A 21231-nucleotide genomic window follows, 5' to 3' on the forward strand; every position below is an offset into this window, starting at 1 on the left:
GCATGTTGGTGCCAGGAATCCTATGATACACTGTGACATCTAGCCCGGAAACGTACTATACGATGAGCAGAACTACGAAGCATACATTGCTGATTTCGGACTCGCGCTTCTCTTGGCAAGCCAAGGGGGAAGCCTGAGCGAAAAGGAGGCCGGGTATTTGCGCGGTACATTGGGATACATGGCTCCAGAGGTCAGGCAGTTTGATATCTCAGTGAAAGCAGACGTGTACAGCTACGGCAAGCTCTCATTTCTGGAAAGCAAAACGTGAGCGAGATTCGCAACTTGCCCAAGTCGCTAGACTTCGGTAACTGAGGCTGGATGCAGGGCCTTCGGCTACGCTTCAGGCAAAGGCTGGGACTAATCTTTGGATTTACGTGGATTTTTCTGCTAAGAATGGAGGTAAGAGAAGTGGATCCGAGACTGAGAGACAGCGTGAGAAGGTCAGCGAGATCGATGCTGCAAGCCTCGAAAGCATTGGATGTGATCGGGCTATGCACGCAAGAGGACCCAAAGCTGAGACCGGACATGGAAGCAGTAGTATCAGCATTGGATAGTGCTGATTCATGTCTGGTTCCTTGGCTTCTGCAAGCGAGCATGCTGCTAGGGACGTTAATTCCAAGGTTTCTTCTGTGCATCTTCTTCTTGTCCATTTTTCTCCTACCCGGCATCACACTCTTCATGTTATGGAAGACCTGTGGAGATGATTCAAGGGGCTCCACAACTCCATACACTGTCCCATTTGTAATGATGTTTGCTTATGTGGCAATGGTTTGGCTTTCGTTTATTATTTTGCTGGCCGGGAGACTTGATCGAAAGGACTATTGGATGGGCCTTTAACTAGAACAAATTAGAAATAAGATCTTTAAGAACTCGAAACTTGGTCGAAGGGACTATTGGATGGGCCTTTGAATTAGATTTACCTGTAAAGGAATGAGATTCCTCCTTGATTTCTTTCTCCCTCCCAGATTGGATGGTATCAAGTAGAAGGAATTAGAAATAAGATCTTGTAAGTTGTAAAGAGATGCTTTACCTAGCTCCCTCCTAGATTGGTTGCCTTTAAATAGAAATAAGATCTTGTAACTTTAAAGAAATGCTTAAGCTACTACGACTTGGCTAGTTGATTGCTTTCTCCCTCCTAGAAGTCTTCGGACGTCTTTTGCTTTCTTCTTTCAGTATCGCAAAGGCCTTACATCTAATTAAAGTAGCTAAGATGATTATTAGGTTAGATGTCTATCTTAGCTTTTAGTGAGCTTTATGTTTGTGGTTTATGTAGATCCATGGCCTTTGCTCTATATCATCCAGCTCCACCTTCATGGAGAGGTTGTTGCCATCAAGCCTTACGTCCTCTTTATGTCAGTGACCTTTTCTCTATAGGTGCTCATGTTGTGGTTTCTCTACCAGTGCATATTATGCAACTAGTTTGTCACGGATGTTCTTCATCTCATGGATGTTCTCCTTCGTCCTGTCAATAATACCCCATCAATTTCTCTCGATTCATGACTAGAATCAAGTGGCATTTAGCAAAAGATAGAGTGGGGAGGGAGTGGAAAACATCTCTTGATTTATTCTCTCCTCCTAGTTTTATATTGTTTTAATGGTGGGTTTCCTCAATCTTAATATATGGTTCGATCATCACATTGTTCCTTTCTTTCTATATATATAATGGAGGCTTAGGGTCAAGGTTTACCATTCTTGTTGTGGTTTCATCCTCTTTATAGTTTTTGTTCCTTGTCAAAAGTTAACTTCGATATGGGAGTGTTTGAGCTACAAGATTGATTTATCCCTTTTGTTGTCGATGCTTCCCATAGCTTTGATTCTGCATTTTGTTTTACTAGTTTGGTGTTGTGAGTAGTCTTTGTTGCATGTTAGAGTTCATAGCGAATGTTAAGCCAAGATTACTTTGAATTCAATCCATATATTATTATGGTAGAGTCAACGCTTAGAGTTTATTAAGGAGTATTAGATTGGGTGAGTTTCTTGAACTAGATTTAAATTAGGTTTTGAAATCGTTCTTTTTGTCGGCAATCGCTCAAGCACTTGCCTTTATCTTCTTCTATTTAGCAATACTTGCTTTCTGTATTTAAAAGTTTATCTTTGTAATGGTAGCAACATAAATGCTTCTTTGTTTCTTGTCCTATCCTTTGGAGAAATCATGTTGCATATTTACTTGTTTTTGTTGGAAACTCTGTAGCACCAACGATTATTAGAATATCTGTGTCATGTCTTTCATCATGTTCCTCTCTAAATTTTCTCTAATTTTGTATTGCGATTGTTGAGCATTTGTTTGTTTTTATTGGAACCCAGTGAGAGCTTATGTCCTATCAATTCCTTTACGCTCTCTCTCTCTCTCTCTCTCTCTCTCTCTCTCTCTCTCTTTGTAATGAGATCTATTTATAGTCTCTCTTAGCAAAAAGGGAATACACCTAGAGAGAGACCAAATTAATTATCATGTTGTTTCTAGAACATGAATTGTTTTTAATTTTGGGATTGCTTGAATGTTATTTCACTAGAATGGCATCTAGTGGTTTCTGAGGTAGAAAAATGCATCTACTACCTTAGATAGTAGCATAGAGAAAGAAAGAATACTTCTTCAAAAACTAGATCCTAAAGAGAGAAAGAGGCTCATGCGAGAGTTTGTGAGAGGGAAAGGACGGAGCCAAGGAATTTCTATCTCATCTTCCAATATGTAGTGGCTTTTTTAGGGCATGAGAGTGAGAGAGCCAACACTATTGCCACTCAGTACCCACAATGTGGATTTGAAAGCATCCGCAAATCATCCTTGAAGCACTATTGATGATAAAAACAAATAGTCATAGCAAGGGTAACGTTGTCATAAACCATATACATCAACCATACACTACGAAATTCAAGCAAGTAATGATGGATTGGTGGTGCAATAGGCTTCCAAGTAAAATTATATGCTTGATCCTTTGAATGGGTAATGAGAGCTATGCATATGATAATTCATGGATGTTGTAAAAAATGTGCCAATTTGTGAAAAGTCAAAGGATTTAATTCATAGAGAGGACCTGTCACACCCACCATGGGCTCATAAGGATGATGGAAAGAAAGCCAAGTTTAATTTAAGAAAAAATGCTAGACTTTCACAAGCAAAAGTGTCAGGCTCCTACAAAGATTGTAAAGGTGAGAAGGTTCCAGTGGAAAGGCTCGATTCCAGACATACATTGTATGCACTCTAAAACTTTGATCTTGTATAAGGTAATAATCCTTTTGAATTATGCGGGATGAGTTTATTTACATCCATACAATACCAAAACTTATATCAAGGTTAGAAAAATAACAGTGAAATAAACATTTTAAAAAATAAATTCCTTAAATAGCAATGCATTCTTTACAAATATTTCAATGTTGAGCTCAACACTACTTTTGATAGATTTAAATCAATATTTTTTATGGATTTAATTTGATGATAATCAGAAAGGCTCGATTCCACACATATATTGTATGCACTCTAAAACTTTGATCTTGTATAAGGTAATAATCCTTTCGAATTATGCGAGATGATTTTATTTACATCCATAGAGCACCAAAACTTATATCAAAGTGACAAAAATAACATTGAAATAAAAATTAATAAAAAGAATTTCCTTAAATAGCAATGCATTCTTTACAAATATTTCGATGCTGGCCTCAACACTACTTTTTGATAGATTTAAATCAACAATGTTTATGGATTTAATTTGACAATAATAAAAAAAGTTCCTAAAAATTTATTGGGATATATGGAGACAGACATCACTGATAGGCAAAGCACTCTAGTGACCAATAAGCAGGACATGCAAATTATCATATCCCACATTTTAGATGTAGTTGTGTTGGTGCTCTTAGTACCCACGTATATATGGGACACTTAGTCTATGTTGTATCATTTTTAAGAACAAGAAGGATTCCTCTCTTTTGTTGTGTGTATGCTACCTGATTCATGTCACTTCTATAACATGGTATCAGAGCTTCACTCTATGCATCCACACTCTTGAGCTCTCTCCACATCCACTTGATCTTTGGAGTGTTGATTAAGATCTAGCCCACAAACATGTGGAGTTTCTGTTTGTGAGCTACAGCTTCATCTTGGTGAGAGATCTACTCCTTCAAAGCTTCTCATCTTTGCTGCCTTGAGCTCTTCATATCCTCGCTCATATCCACATAATAGCCATGGTTGGTTGAGACATTTCATGCTAAACATTGTGTAGAAATTTGTGAAGGGCAAGCCCAAGGATCCCATTCTATCTTTCCACAAGCTTGTTGATCTGCTCCTCAACTCTCAAGAGATAAAAACAATATATACACATATTATGGTATATTACTACATTAAAATTGGGGTGATCAAGCCAAAAATTATGAGCCGTGCACACCTAGCTTTGACCCCCCCACCTTTCTCTCTCTCTCTCTCTCTCTCTCTCTCTCTCTCTCTCTCTCTCTCTCTTCTCTTTAGACATCAGTTAGGTTGGGGTGTTCAGCCATCTCAATAGCAAGCCGTACTGAGCCCTAGTCAACATACACAAACATTCAAGGCAAACCCAAAAAACTCACCAAAAGAAGGCGATTGAAACACCAAATGGTGGATCAGGCACTTTATGCAGTGAATGGGGGGGAAAATGGGATTTCATATTTTGAGCTCAACTTTATCACACGGTGTATCAAGGTTATTACATGTCATATCATGATTACCATAAGGTAACATAAGCAATCACAAAGCACCACATGGTGAAAACTACAATGTGGTAGCCATGCAAGGTTTAAGGTTATGGTGCAATGATCTTGAGATACTTCGTGATATAAATACCCCATGGTATCCATGCAATTCCAATAGAGACAAAAGGAGGAGTGAGTAAATAACTCTCCACTTGTACTACTATAGAGGATAGGGGCTTCGTGCTCATCACAAAGATTTTGGAAGAGGTTAAACCAAATTCATACTGAGTCTATATAGCTATTTATTTTACTCAAGCCTAATAGAACGGGTTCAGAACAATTACAAGTGTTTGAGTAAAGTCCTACATATACTATCTAGCTAGTGTTCCTCAAGCTAAGATAGATTTTGGCCCCACGTTGAGGAGAGTGTGTGAGGATATGCTACACTAAGACCCTGTTGCACAAGCACTTGCTTGTAGCTATTAAATTGTTTTTATTGATTGGCCTACTTCTTGCCTACCGGTGAGGCTTCCTCCTACTCATCTATGCCACTTGGAGACTTGTAGCTTCGACTCTTGGTTGGTGGTACCCCGATGTTTGGTCACTTAGGAAATCAAGTTGACCAATTCTCAACCAATTATATTGATTAAGGGTCAATAGATAGATAGATAGGGGTGTGTGTGTGTGTCTTTTTCTTTTCACTCCATATCCATCCTAATGTAATATCCATTTCTATAAACTTGCACATCCTCGAGCATCAACAATTGATTGAACATGCCTTTTTTCCCATTCCTAGTGGTGACAAAGTTCCATGATCACAAAGCACACATCCACTCAATCTTAAGTTTGCTAGCATCATCCATAATTGTGTGGCCCTAGTGATCACTAGAATGATGAATGTTTGTGGATGCCAATGAGTTGATGTCATGTGGAGTACATGACAAACAACTCCACCCCAAGCTTAAGATGATTACGAGTACTAAATCAAGAAAGTGATGATGCAAAGGCCTAAGTATACAATTTCTATCGCTACATATTTGAAAGTATGGTTATCACTCCCTTGGGGAGAGCTCTATCAAGAGCCTCCTCACCTTCTTTGTGTTAGTGTGAAACCAAACTTGACATGATGTCAAGATGTAAGAAAGAATAAGGAATGAACCCGATTCCATGAACAAAAAATGTTGGAGTGGCTATATGGAAATGGGCTTTGAAGTATCATAGAAATGTTTGAATCTTACCCACCATCCACGTTCTTCACCTTATTCTTGCATGCTTTAAATGCCAATCAAAGGGGTCTCCTTCTTTATAGTGAGCCATGGTAAGATTACTAATCAAGTTGACTGTGGGACATGCAAGAATTAGGTGAATGCATATATGAGTATAGTGGCTCATGGAGAATCGGATGTGACGTGATTTCTATCATTGTTTATTTAAATGGCCAAAAGCTTGATGCAAAGTCTACTAAAATATCCTCACTCTTTATCCAATCGTTTAGCTAGAGCTATAAATTATCAATTAAACTTGAACATTTCCTAAAACCAAATCTCCCTATCCAAATAGCATCTAGAACCTCATGCCCAAGTTTTCCCCTTCCATATTCTCATTCTTAGGTACCTTTTCTATTCCTCACCCAAACTAATCTCTCTTTTCTTTGTGGAAAAAGCTTATAACCTTATCCATGTTTAGCTCGGAAAAGCTTGCACCTCATGATCTCAACCTTTCTCATACTCATTATCTACCTCTACATACATCTCCTTTCTTTGGAAATTCTCATATATCTAGAGCAAAATTCAACATGCCCCAATTAAGTTCAAGTTTGATTAATTCTCCTTCAATCTTGCACATTCAATTGCCCATCGTCATTTTACATGCTTCAATTGGAAAACTCTAAATCTTAAATGCTCATTAAAATGGATAAACTAATGATCTTGGAAGAAGCAATTCATGAAGAATTAAATATAATGATCCTTTCAATCATGGAATACACCAAGGACTATGACATTTACATATTACATGTTCACTCAAAACTGCATGATTAAAGCTTTCATGTTTTTCCAAGTTGGATTTACACTATAAAACGATTGATGAAGAATTCAATGCAAAGATAATACTCTTATCTCCAATTTGCTTAAAATGTTTATTTGGAATAGATCTTAAAATTATTTAAAGCATGTCATCCATTAAAGTAAGATCCTTGAAGAGTGCACTAAAACGAACCATGAAATGGTGGAGTACAATAAGACACAATGATAACCTCATACACTAGTCCTTTTCGCAAGTATGAGATTTGAAGTTGGTGAACGCACTTTAAGATGAATGTGTGAGATATTTCTTTGCTCTTCAATGCTTGCAACCTATTTTGGCCCATGATCAACGTACAACATGTCACACTCAATTTCTACTTTGGAAATTAGGTCATTTTGATGATGTGGATGTATCCACTCCCTTGTTACACATCACTCAAAACTAGAACAAGTAAACATACACCTTTATCATGATGTTAGCTTGGGGGAGTGTCCCAATACTTACACTAATTTCTTTAAATTTGCTTTGGACAAGATCTTTTATTAGTATTCCTGCTCAAAAAGTTGCAGTATGTGTTCTACCCTTGGTTCTTTGCTAAGTGTGTTTTGTTAGTATGATGTTTGCATAATCATTTACAAGTATAATACTTTCCCGGTAGGTGGACAAGTATCTCATCCATGAAAACCACAAGATTGTCAGGGCGCACACTTTTGTGAATGCTGATAAGATTAGCTAACAATTCAAAACAACTAGTGATATAGAGTGTAGGGACTTGATTTCATAAGCTACTATTTTCCCATTTCATGAAATGTACCTTATTAAATATCTGAAAGTTATCCACCCCCTTGGCAAAGATATTCACTGCACTCAACACATGATGTCAAAAGGATGCACTCTCCAATTAATGATGTGCATGCAAACAATCAGTTTGTACTTCCAACAAGCGAGACCCTATCCCATCAATGCCAAGTTTCTTGCTGGTTCCCTGGTCCACCTAAAGTGCATAAGCAGATACAATGATCGCTATTGCATCATTGGGCACCCAAAAAACGTTTTAGTAAAATATACCCTTAGTTTCTTGACCCTCTAAGGTATCTATAAGAAGAGATTGAAACCCTCTACACTAGTATGAACACAAAGGGTGGCAATCAATAAAAAAATACTTGAACAACGTCTGCAATTGTTTGAATGCATGCCCTAGGAAGCATCCAAATGTATATTACAAAACCATAACCATCTGCTCTCCCCCTAAAAGAAAGACAACAGGCTTCAGTATCCTCATCAATGTGTGAAGCAACATCAATGACAATATAACACTTCGCCATTTGTCACTTTCATCCTGTAATTTGCAAATTGCCAATTCAATTTTCTGATGTTCCTGATGAACATCGCAACTCCTTGCCACCACAAAAAACAGGCACACAGACAAAAAGAAGGGAAAAATAGGAAGATTCACAAATCCAGAAGGCTTTGAAAAAACTTCCTTGGCCTCAAATTAGCACATCAGGCCAGAAAGTGTGTTGTGGCATCACCAACTGCAAAATATCCCCTAGTTCCCAGACCCATGTATGGTATCCATTGGCAAAGTCAAAACGAAGGAAACCCTCTCACAGGACAACCGGAATCATTGTAAAATTTAGATTGCAAGAATCCTCTTAAAATTTAGCAACATTTCTCCTAATTGCGCTTATTAGAAGAGTACAACAAGCCTTCACAAACCTGCTTTCTCCACATGAGGTTGAAAGGAAAAGGGGGAAAACCCACTATGACCTCAAGTGTCCTCAATGAGGGAGCCCCAACCCACCCAGCCTCTTTTTCCACACCAGCACCAATAACATGCATCTGTGATTATCCCTTTTTCAATACAAGAAGTTTGGTGTACCACATTTAAAGTGCACAAATGATCTAACAAAATTTTAATCTGGACGGAAATACTAACGGCCTGATAATAGGGACATGTTGAACACCTGTGTAAGCTCGTCAACTTTTCTCAAACTGCCAATGTACATTGAAAGCTGGCTGTGCCTGTTACCTTGACACATTGCATGTGCCATAAGAAGCTAGTCTTCTGCTCCCCATGGGATGTCATTTCCTCATTTTATTCCGACTGGCAAAAATACAGAAACCAAAAGGCTTCAAACTGCCTTTCCCACTCCAGGAAAACTTGATAATATTATAGTTAATTTCCTGTATCCTTCCCCTTCAAAGACTTCTCCTTTTCGATGTACTTCTGGAGCACATAAGATGCCAATTTTTTTGGACTTATATCCTGAGCTTGTGCAAGGCTCTCTATGGAATGAAAAAGTTCTTTGTCTACCAGGAGGTTGACACCACTCCTTTTGTCTCTTGGAGTATCTGTCCATGTCTCTATATACTGCCGCAACTTCTCAAAACCCTAGGCGTGAACGAGGAAAAAGGCATAAAACAAAAACAAACTCAGTAAATTTGATTATTTATACATGCAGTTGAAACTAGCTAGCCAAAACGTTTCTATCATCAGATGAGAATAAAAGATGTAACGGTTGAAACTCAGCTATGTAAAAAGATGTAACAGTTGAAACTCATCTATGTAACATGTTTATATACTTGAATGTCAAAAAAGTTTCTGTCAATAACACAAGAATAATGATGTTAACAGCCCCAAGGATCTGGCTGGTCTCCAATGCAGATGTAATGGGTTTCATTCCTTGGAACCACAGGTACGTACCAAACCAACATGGCTGGCCACTAACACACATCACTAAAAACACTGAGCTTATAGTAATGCGTGCAGATTGGATCGCATTTTCACCCTCAGAGATCTCATAGAGGAGGTTGGGCATTGGAAACAAAGAGTATATTGCAGTTCTGTAGATATTTCAACTCTGTACCACGAGCTCATCTCATCTTGCAACACTAAGCTCTCATAATGACATGTGAGCAATTATGGCTCTATATGAGAGTGTCGCAAGTAGAGTGCATTCCACACAGATTTCTGAGGAGGTGAACAGCACCATTGGCGTGAAACATGAGTGCCCCTAATCATTTCCCTCTTTGGGCTTTACATTGATGAGCTTGGCCTCTTGTGGACAATTTGGACAGGCACGGATAGACATTGGCACAAAACCTCATCCCCATTTTTCTTTATGCCGATAATGCCACCGTCAGACACAACAGAGGGATGATAGATCCCACCTGGAGTGTCATGGCCCCAAGCTTCTTAAAAGTGATAAGGCTGCTTATTTGACCCATGGTCACGGCCATTAAAAACCTTCATAGCTAGGGTATCTTCCTCAAGACAAGCTTGGCTAACATCTTGGTTTCCAAAAATGCCCTAATGGAAGCCATATGGACCCATAAAAACTTGATCTTCATGAGGAACCACCCCCCCCTGACCCTCTCCCATCTTGAGTGGATACTCATGGATCTCGAGGTTTAATATCTCATAAAGGTGTTGGTCTCATACCAATCCTTGAAAATCATGCATGCATCATGTGCATTAGGAGCCATACTGATGGAATTCTAATTATCCTTGGTTGTCTAGATGTGTTTGGATGAGCACTACAAATCCATTTGCATCCTTGTCATGACAAAAGAAATCACTAATCCGTTATTAGTAGACATTAAAACATTATTATATATTATACGCCAATGGTGTAACATGTATATGTATTTATGATGAACACCGACCAATTTGTTATGGCGGTGGATCATCTCAGTAGATAGGACTAGTCGAGCTGGAGCCACTGCTTTAGACGGCATCGAATTTGGACATGTGACACTTATTCTATTAATAAAAATGTGCACCCACGTGTCTAGGTCCTAGGGGCTATAGGAAGGGAAGGGTCCATTAGGGTGCATTGAATGGTAGATGCATGGGTCATAGGCTAGGGTAGGTGTAAATGGGAAGATGGAACTTGAGTGATCTCAAGGAACATTAATGAAAGGGTATCACCCTTTCATTGTGAATCTCACGTAGCATTATTCTTCATTCACCTTGCATTCATCCGCCATCTCACACACCCCTTGCATGTAGGTCGAAATAGAAACAAGTACTCTCACGAGGGCGCTCTTCCCCATTGGAGGACCAATCGGCATTCAAATTCTGCATGAATTGCACACATTTGCATTCTTGAAAAGTCTGGTTCTTCACATTTGGTATCAGAGCAGCAATCCACGACTGGGACAGCAAGAGACAGGAAACCCCAGGGTAGAAGAAGACCGTGCGAAAAGAGAACCATACAAGGCGGCGATATGTAGGAGAGGCCCGTATAGAAAGCGCAACAAAGAAGAGGCACCAAGAAGGGCATGTGAGGAAAGGCCGGGACAGAAGGGAAAGCACGACACACGCCGGCTGTACGTGAACCTCGCGTGAAGGCCGGGCAACGTAGGAGCACATTGGAGAAGGCTTTCCGCAAAGTTCGACGTACCCGCAGATCGTCGTCTTGCAAGGACACCCGGGGAGCAAGGAGTTTTCGGAACCTTGCAATCTTTGAATTCTAGAGTCTCTGAGGTAAGGGTTTCGTCTCATTTTTTGGGTCTTTGGACGGGGTGACTCCCCCCGTGCGAATCCCTTAAGACCCCCGGTTCTCCCCAACGGCAAGTTGAATCTGAACAAGATTTTTAAGGGGGTTATCCACCCACCAAGTACCAGTTTACAACATAAAAACAATGAAGAAAGGCTAAAAGAGAAGCAAGAAGAGGTCATTTGAAGTGGTTTGTCGACACAAGCAAAGCGGGAGTCGGATAAGTACCACCAACTCTACAACATTTGACTTTTGCTGTAAAATTACAGCAAGTCATTTTCTCTCTTGTATTACTAAAAGGAAAGAATGGAAGGAGAAGGGATATTTAATAACGAACTTGTCCTTTTTCCTCCACTACCAGAAGGAGATAGGGAGAGAACACCATCACCTCCTCCTCAAGAGGATAATATAGATGAGAGTTACACACATATTGAGTATGATAACCCACGTATAGAATTACCTTCATCTCTCCTTCAAGAATCTCTTGATAGGGAGTTTTCCTTTAGAAATGAAGGAAGAAACGAGTCCATCCAAGAGCAAGGCGTTGAGTTTACGCCTTTAACTCAAAATCCCGTACACATAGATTATAATCCAAGTGCAAGAGGGAGAGAGGAGTCTCCCGTTGGTAAGCTGGTTTCTCAGCTTAGCCATATGATTGAACAGTCCATTATGACAAAATTAGGGACTAAGAGAGTGCTGAATTTTGGGGATGACAATTTAAATACCCCCTCGAAGAGAGCCAAATTTCAACCTCGAGAGAGAATAGAATTCCCAAAGTATGATGGAGCAAGAGAGGCGGATAAAATCCTCAATTGGATTCGCCATTTTGAGTTATATTTTGCCCATCAAGATAAGACCGATCACGAGAAACTTGCTCTTGCCACACTGCATCTACAGAAGGATGCTTTGATGTGGTGGTCTTTACCACAAACGGAAAAAGAGCCTATTCTTCAATGGTACAAATTTGTAGAGCAGCTTAAGGCCACTTTCATGCCTCCGAGGCATGAAGAAGAATTGACCTTCCACTGGGAAAGGTTCAAGCAATTCGATAACAAGAGTAACGCTGAATTTACAGCTAGGTTCTGGAAACTCTCTTTAGAGTTACCTCAAAAGAGTGAGGATGATAAAAGAAAGAAGTATTTAGCAACCCTAACCTCGAAAGTGATTGCTGAGACGAAATTAAATCCTCGGAAGCCTTTCCAAAAAGGAAAAGAGAAAGCTATTGTACAAAATGTTAACAACCAATCACATCCTGGATGGATACCATTTCCTTCCATGACTGACGATGACTAGCGATGAGAAGAAAAAGCTAATTTTGTCCTACTCTATTAGCCAAAATTGCTAAAACCAATTCTGTAAAAGGGGAAGGCAAAGCATCCAACCAGGAGGATGAGGCTTCTACCTCCTCATCCCAAGACTCTACAATGAATATAGAACCAAGAGTAAATGCTATCCATTCAGCCAACACTGGTGTATGGATGTGTGAACTGAATAGAGAGTAGGCATATTCATTGTAGAGTATGGACAAAGAATAAAGAATTTTCTCCTCCATGTAGAGCATCTTATGGAATGAATAGGGCTGAAATAGAAGAGTTGGAAAAAGAGAGTGATGATCTATAGTCTCTATAGATTAAGAAGCTCTTCATCACAAAATCATCTATAGCCAAGGTCCACCTAGTTCAATGAAACATTTGGGTGAGAGAATCTCTTTAATACTGACCAGTTTGTTGAGAATATGTTTCATCTTATTGAGCAGGTTACTATAAAGAGATTTCAGTAGCTAATATTCTGAAGAGGATTTTGAGCATGAAGAGGTACTGAAGAGGCACTGCAGTGGTACTTCTGCATTTTGAATATCCAGCATCAAGAGGAACCGGAACTTGAAGATGGGATTTAAGTTCTGATTCAGAAGAGATCGTGTACTACCTAGAGGAGACTATTTGCAGATTATGAAGAGGAGCGTATGCAAGAGAAAGAGACAAGAAAGGATCTAGAAGAGGACTTCTGCCCATTCAAGCAAGAGGGAGTATCATGACAAGAGAAATCACTAATCCGTGATTAGTAGACATTAAAACATTATTATATATTATACGCCAATGGTATAACATGTATATGTATTTATGATGGACATCGACCGATTTGTTATGCCCGTGGATCATCTCAGTAGATAGGACTAGTCGAGCTGGAGCCACTGCTTCAGACGGCATCGAATTTGGACATATGACACTTATTCTATTAATAAAAATGTGCACACACGTGTCTAGGTCCTAGGGGCTATAGGAAGGGAAGGGTGCATTGAATGGTAGATGCATGGGTCATAGGCTAAGGGTAGGTGTAAATGGAAAGATGGAACTTGAGTGATCTCAAGGGACATTAATGAAAGGATATCACCCTTTCATTGTGAATCTCACGTAGCATTCTTCATTCACCTTACATTCATCCGCCATCTCACACACACCTTGCATGTAGGTAGAAATAGAAACAAGTACTCTCACGAGGGCACTCTTCCCCATTGGAGGGCCAATCGGCATTCAAATTCTGCATGCATTGCACACATTTGCATTCTTGAAAAGTCTGGTTCTTCACAATCCTAATCCTCCTATGCCTATAACATAGGTCGATCTAGAGGCACCACTATCTTGTCCCCGTCGGCTGGGGACTTCTGAAAGTTGTCGTTTAACATCTTCCATAGTCCCATGTGTCAAGAGACTCTTGACGTCGATCTTCCACAATGGGTAACATAGATAGATCTAGGGGCACCACTACGCCAAAAATTTCCATTTAACATCTTCCATAGTCCCATGTGTCAAGAGACTCTTGATGTTGATCTTCCACAATGGACAGTTAGGTCCATCAAACTTTTACTCCCTGAAGTAAGTTAGGGGTGAGAAAATAGTTGCTGATGCCATCTCAGATCTCTTTAATGCTGAGAGAAGGAGAACTAAGAACTGAAGAGCTTCTGTCCAAAAAACAGCAAACTGAAAATGCATTTCCTTGTCCCAAAGGCCACGTGGATCCCTAAGGTTTGTTGCCTCCGTTGCTATAGATCCTATTGGAAAGGTCACCTCCCCATCTGTAAGCCCCCAAATGAGGAGTGCGTGGGGGAGGGACACCTAGGGCAGGATGTGTCCACAGAGAGATTACCTGGATGTGTGGATCTGGGACAGAAATGAAGCATTCATGGTTGGAAGGGTGTCCCAAGTAAAAGGCACGATGACATCAGCAATTGTACGGAACTGAACGGCGCTGGAGAGGAGCCTGGCAGAGGGCAGAACCAGCAGGACAGAAAGGCACAACCATGGCACTGCAAACAGGGCAGGCTGGAGCCTGCAGGAGGGCCTGCAATAGGGCGCATATGGCTTGGGCCAGTGGCGTAGTGCCACATGGCAAGGCGGGTACAGATGGGCCAGCAAGAGAGCCCTTATGTAAGGCTGCTTGGGCTGAGCCAACCAGGTCTGTCCAGTCGGCTGGCCGGTCCATTTGAAAGGGCCTTGAGCCCTATAAAAGGAGAGGCCTTGGGCCTCATTTCACATCCAGCATAGCCAGCAGTTCCAGGGCAGAAAGGAGCAGCAGGAAGCCTACTCTCTGGGCCTATCTACAGGAGGCGAGAGAGTGCAACAAGTGCTGCAGACTTAGCCAAGAAGAGGCTGGACCTTGGCTGTCTTCTAGGGCAGCAAGGTGCTGAGATCATCATCTTCTGGAGCAGCCATTCACAAGCAGGTTGGAGCAGTGGAACAGTTATCTTGGAGCCTACATTCAGGAGGACCAAGGGGACCTGTGTGCTGCATACAAAGCTTGGCAGGGGCTGCCCACCTAGGCTGATTCACAGGCAGTAAGGTGGAGAAGAAGACATTAGTCGGAAAGTCTACAGACGCTCGAGGTGGAGCATGCGGGCTTGAGTCTAGAGATAGCCAGCAGATAGGAGAAGTACCTTGTGGTAAGATCAGAGGACCACACCATTGGTGGGACTCTGGATCTATCTCTTTTGTATTGTGTCCATAGTTTTGGACAGAAATATATTATTTTGGTGGTTTCTCTATCTGGCTGGTTCATTGTCTATTGATGAGTCTGCACATCTATTTTATGCACATATGTTAAGAAGTTTGTGATTCCACATCCCACACCACACTGTGTGAGCTCCTGGGCATTACTATCAGTCTTCCACTGTGCGTACCCTCTGTTGGGTCATTTCTAACACCTCCTCCAGACAGCAAGCTTGCCCTATGTCGTCTTCAACACTTGGCTAATGTGGATCAAAGCCCCAAGAACCAATGAACCGTGACTAGGAAGATGATCAAGATGCCTTAGCTGTCTTCCTTGAACCTCTTTTGAAGTGAACTCACATGGATCACCACATACTTGTGAAAAACAGTGGAAGCAATCTTAAACTCGAGAAGAGTTGTCACCCTCTCCTACACAAGCACTAAGGCAAAGCAGATCTCTAAGATACTGCCAAAGCAAGCTGAAATAAAAGCTCGTCTCAATACAATATCAAGAATATATCTCTCCTTTCTAAAGAATGCCAATAGCCTCCAAGGGCTTTCCATGACATAATGATGCTCCCAAAGCTGAGAATAATGCTCGAGGTCAGTTCTGCTCTCCAACAAATGGAGTAAAGGGCTGGATGACGGGGAGAGGATGGTGAGAGCCCCAACTTATATAGGCCATGGTGAGACCTAAACAGACCAGACAGTCCCGCTGGGTGGATGTCTAAAGGGTAGAATATTCACTCTTCAACATGCCGCTTGGCAAACAGATGAAGGTATGCAGCAATACCTGATTTCTTACAGCAAATACTTTCAGCAACATCCATGATGCATTCTGTAGCATGGATCTTTTGTGTAGAAGAACAAGTAAACTCTGTGACGTGATCCTTTGCCTACATGTTGACTAACGGATGGATATTTGTAGAAAGTCTACATACCTTTACAACAACGGGACACTACTAGAGAGACAAGTCTTCAGAAGGCACACAATTCTATGAAAAAGATAAACAAGAGGGATAACTCCTGTAGAGAGAGAGACTCGTTCCTAGAGTCACTATTTTTCTTTGCGTAATGTACATTGTTCCTGAAAAGGGTTGCACATCTCTATACCCTTCGATGCACACCCCTCTTCAGTTACAAATCCTCACTAGAGATTTTGACAATGAACAATCTGTCTTTCATTTCTTCTTATTCTCTCTTGCTTGCAATTGATAATGAATTAGCTAGGAGTCAGGACTTCTTGCAGACAACAAGTTTTATACTGCAATAAAAACTCATGGGAGGTTCTGGGTCTCAATCCATTGTCAATATAGTAATGAATTGTCCATCACTCTTCTTCAATCAATGTATATGTTTGATTAATAGATGCTATACATGGCCAATAAGTTGCAAGGCCTATCCTAGAGGGGCTTGAAAAATCCATTGTATGAGCAGGATGAATCTTCAACTTTGTAGTAAAGGCCGTGATGGTAAGGTGTGACTTCCACGAGCTGAAACTTCCAAATGCAACAAAACCTGTCTACAATATGAAATTGTATATGCAAACACTGTATCTTTCCAGCCCTAATCTATCTTCGACTCACAGCCGTTCATTTATACAATTGATCCACTTTTTCAAACCCTTCTACTGTTTACCTTGCAAATAATATCTGAGTATAGTGGCAATTTTAAACTGCAACGTCTATAGTGTGACTTATTTTCTAATCTTATCAAAACAAAAACAATAAATAGGAAGGAGAAAAAATGCCAGAAGAGACAGACAGACATCAAAAGAGCAAGCAGATGAGAGAGAGAGAGAGAGACCACTCTCACTGTGTAGTCTCCAAAGGATTCCCCTTCCAGGCGCTTTGATTTCCATGACTGGAATAAAGGAGTTAAAACTTTTTCAAAGTCCTGAATTTTTACTTTCTCCATAAATGTTTGGGCCAGCCGGGTCTGATTTGGAGTACCTCCAAGCCAAATCTGAACAAAAACAACACACATTGTCATCAAATGTGGGAAATCAGATTGAAAGTGCCCAGGTTGTTTTTTGGCGCACACAAAATTAAAATGAATACCACACATGATTGCCCTTTTCTTTATTAATCTATGGGAGTAGTTTACAAAGCTTTCTCCTTGTTTTAAACAATGATCTGATTGCTTATCCCCACACTTAAGTTAATGATGCCAACTACAAGAAGACACATCTTTACATGCAATTGAATCCAGACAGGTCCATGCTTGCTTCAACAGCAGAATATAGTGCCAGATAGATCTCGCACAAGTGACACATAAGGATCGTGCATGCACTCAATAGCAAGAAGTTTAATGAGCAAAACTACATACACTTAAGGATACAAGTAAAAGCAAAGAAAAAAGACAGCCAAAACCTGATAGCTGTTAGGCGCATCACCAACAAAACCTAGCTCCGCCATGTAGGGCCTTGCACAACCGTTGGGGCATCCAGTCAGTCTTACAACAATCGAGTCCTTATCTTTAAGCCCAACCTGCAGCCATTGATCAAAATGAGAATTTCACAATGCAAGCCTCTACAGAATGATCTTTAATCGTAAGACTAGAACACCTCAACCGTGGCATTTTTCCTCTGCAAACTTCACGAAACAAAGCACAAGCAAAATTCTCCCAATTCTCTTTAGCATAAATATCAACCACTCCTGGGAAACTATACCAGACCCACTCTTAATGGAAGACATCTCTATTTAATCAATAGCAGTGTACTGAACTAGATAAACAGCACCCAATAGCATAAGTACCTTGTCAAACATTTTCCGTATCCGCATTAGAATATCTGGTGCACCCCTCTCTGCCTCTGTGATTGCAAGTGGGCAGAGTGGCAAGGCAGGACAAGCCATAGCAGTCAAATTCAAATTATCTACCCACCGAGGATGCTGCATGAAGTTGGACACATATCATTGTTAGTTGCCAATTTTACTAGAAACCCAACCCCCCCCCCCCCTCCCCCCTTTCCCCTAAACACACACATACGCACCTCCCTCTCACATCTCTGTGGTCCTTTTGTATTTCCGCCCATTGCCAAATATCACACGTTTTTACGATCTGCTACACCTCATAACTGATTGAAAAGACTTACAAACCCATTCACTTCAGCAAGCTGAAACAGTACAGCCTCAGTTCAAATAAATAACCCCATTGAAGTTTCAACTCACAACCAAAGGACTTCGGGTTTCAGCTTCATCTACAGCACTGCATCAAGCACCATATGCATTGTTTAACCACGGCAGGTCAGGTTTACACCCAAGCCATTGAAAGTTCACATCCACCGTGTTTTCTCGTAAGGGTCACAAGAGGCGAGTGGCAGGTGGCTTGCAAGGCTCTATCACTTTGACCTTCAAGGTTTTAGGGGAGCCTATTATATTTCCTTAAGATTTGATTTTAAAACTCATCAGGATCTAGTATGTGGCCTTGCAAATGTTGTTGATAGAACATATCACAGACATGTAAGCCCCCCCCCCCCCCCCCCCCAAAAAAAAGAAAAAAAGAAAAAAAGGGCTCCATTTTGCTCACCTTCATGTAGGATAAGCTTTGATTTAAAGGAGGCACCATCCTCGCCCACCTTTCTACCATTCTCACTCACATCTTTAACACGTCAAAATCAGGCAACAGAAAAGAGTGCCCCTTGAGTTCGAAATAATTATATCCAGAGAATTTCTATAACATGCTCAGAACCCTCTACAACAACGAGATATGAAGTCAGCTCTAGAAAAGCCTATCAATAAATCTCAAACTTACATACATAAAACCTGTAGCTTCTATTTCCATTACCAGCTCATCCAAAGCAGCATATTAGCACCTCACATCAGAGTAACTAGCATATACCACCTTGGAAAACATCTCAAGCACGGCATAGATATCAGCTCATGAGTAAGCCAGTAAAGCATACAGCCCAAATTTCCAGTAGCAAAACTATAAATTGTGAATCCAATGCAGTCTTCTGAACAGATTTAATTTTCCAGCTGCATCTTCATGTGTATGTGCAAGCTCAATATATTCACTCTGATTGAGATAATTTACTAGAAGTGGATTCAAAACTTCCTACAAGCTAAGAGATTCTCATAATCATAAGCAAGATGACTCTGAATTGCTCATGCAACCTCTTCTGATAGTCCTTATTCAGCCTATCCACAGAATCACTTCATACAGACTGACACAGCAATAAAGTAAAAGACTTCACCCTTGTCACATACAGTGTAATTCAATCAATGTCTAGGTGCCTCACCATCCTACTTGAAGCCTTTTTGTATGCTAAGAGAGGAGAGAAAGGAGAAGCTTTAGGGGAGGCGGCAGAGGGGAAGGGAAGGGGGAGATTAACTCACCGATAAGCCCCCTTGTCTAAGGGACCTTGAAATAGATTGTCTCCAACCTGGTCTTGCATCACATAGTATGAGGTTCTGATTTGGAGTGAGGCGAACGCTAAGTTCATACTTCTCAATGACTTCCCTCAACACCTTCTTAGTTACACCTTTGATTCGCCCATTATCTACGTGAACGCCCAGAAAATATTTGCCGTCTCCCTGCAAAAGCCACTCTGTTGAAATGCATCGGAGGACATACTAACAAGCCATGACAGTATCTTTCTTTACCATTCATATTGAAAAATGAGGCTACAGAAACAAACATGGACTTTATAAACCCTTATCAGAGAATTTAAAAGCTCACCTGCGGATGCCAACCCAAAAAGCTCTTAAATTCCCATGGTGGAAGCTCTTTAAAGGGCTCTAATTTCTTGCCATAATACTGCTCCACCACAGACCTAAATCGATCAATACCCCATTCCTCCACAAGGTACTTCATACGGGACATCCTCCTATCATCACGCCTGCCATAGTCCCTTTGAGTGGCAACTATAGCCTTGACAACATATAGTATGTCCTCTTTTGGGACATAACCAAGAGGTTCTGCCAACCTTGGGAAGGTCTGCTCCATCCGGTGGGTTCTACCCATGCCCCCACCCACCTGAAAAACCAATGCGTTAGTATCTCTCTCTCTCTCTCTCTCTCTCTCTCTCTCTCTCTCTCTCACACACACACACACACACACATTCTCATTTGTTTCTTAATGAGACAGACAAACAGAGATCATATGGTAGATGTTAAAAAAGACCTAGCCCAGATTCTCCCATCTAGTACAACAAAAAATACAACCAGTAAACAACAACTCCTTATAAACCATGAAACATAAGATAAAAGCACAAACATTAGGCGTAGCAGACTGTGATGCCCTCTCAAGCACAACTGAATCAAGTACACACGTAGAGAAACTGCAACATAGCAGTATGAACTCCCAGAGATGAAGGGTACATAACTTAAAATTACAGCAACTGAAGGCAGTATACAAAATGAACCATATAAGGTAAGCCTTGACATGAGGAGGTGAGGACATGTGAGGGAGGAGCAACTTAAGGCTTCATGCTGAAGCTAGGGTTTCAACCCCTAATAAGGAACCAACAAAGTGTGCCCAACCAAATACATTGAATCGCATGCATGGTTAAGAGGCCTTGCCTAATTTTCCCCCGCTGTTTTTTGGGTGTTTTTAAAGCACATTAGCACACCTTGCCTTTGGCTTTCAACAAGATAAACTTGGGTCACACTACCTTAGTCGCTTGCCTGAGGTCACATTTACTTGATCCTGAAAGGGGACCATGCAAACATTCACCAATGGTGCCCGATCACTTTACTGGGCACAACCTACAAGATCTTAGCCAAGGTCTTGAGCTTGCGGCGCCGTTCACAAATAGTTCGCCTGGTGGGGAGCACCTCCCGATCTGATAAGACGAGCTCAACATTTCCAGAGGATGCATCCTTGTTTGTGAAGGGTTCGTCCAAGAGCTTTGAGAGGGTTGGCTCTTTTTAGAGGTGTTCTATCTAGCATCACGTGTCAAGATCAACTGGAATAAGTAAGTTGGTTTCTTTACAAGAGCTAAGGATCTTCAAGTTTGGGGGCAGACCTGAGCTTTCAATGGATTCCCCAAAGACAGACGCAGAGATACCTGGGATGTCACATGGGACTAGACATTTCAGCAAAGTCGCAAACTTCCCTAGCGC

At 41.0% G+C, this 21231-nt stretch overlaps 1 protein-coding gene across 1 annotated transcript in view; it reads right to left on the reverse strand.

Moving 5' to 3' along the window:
- Positions 1-7806: 7806 nt before the first annotated feature.
- SIR (sulfite reductase) overlaps positions 7807-21231 on the reverse strand; it is a 33282-nt gene continuing 19857 nt past the window's right edge. Inside the window, exons 4-9 of the mRNA XM_087393193.1 lie at positions 19847-20143; positions 19504-19701; positions 17923-18057; positions 17539-17655; positions 16973-17131; positions 7807-9073 (exon numbers count right to left, since the gene is read on the reverse strand). Coding sequence (XP_087249319.1) covers positions 8858-9073; positions 16973-17131; positions 17539-17655; positions 17923-18057; positions 19504-19701; positions 19847-20143 — 1122 coding nt within the window. The 3' untranslated portion in view covers positions 7807-8857. The remainder of the gene's footprint in view (positions 9074-16972; positions 17132-17538; positions 17656-17922; positions 18058-19503; positions 19702-19846; positions 20144-21231) is intronic.

Source organism: Dipteris shenzhenensis, chromosome 22, assembly GCF_047967505.1.
Source record: "Dipteris shenzhenensis isolate YYH24624 ecotype China chromosome 22, Dip_SZ_1.0, whole genome shotgun sequence".
Classification (NCBI taxonomy): domain Eukaryota; kingdom Viridiplantae; phylum Streptophyta; class Polypodiopsida; order Gleicheniales; family Dipteridaceae; genus Dipteris; species Dipteris shenzhenensis.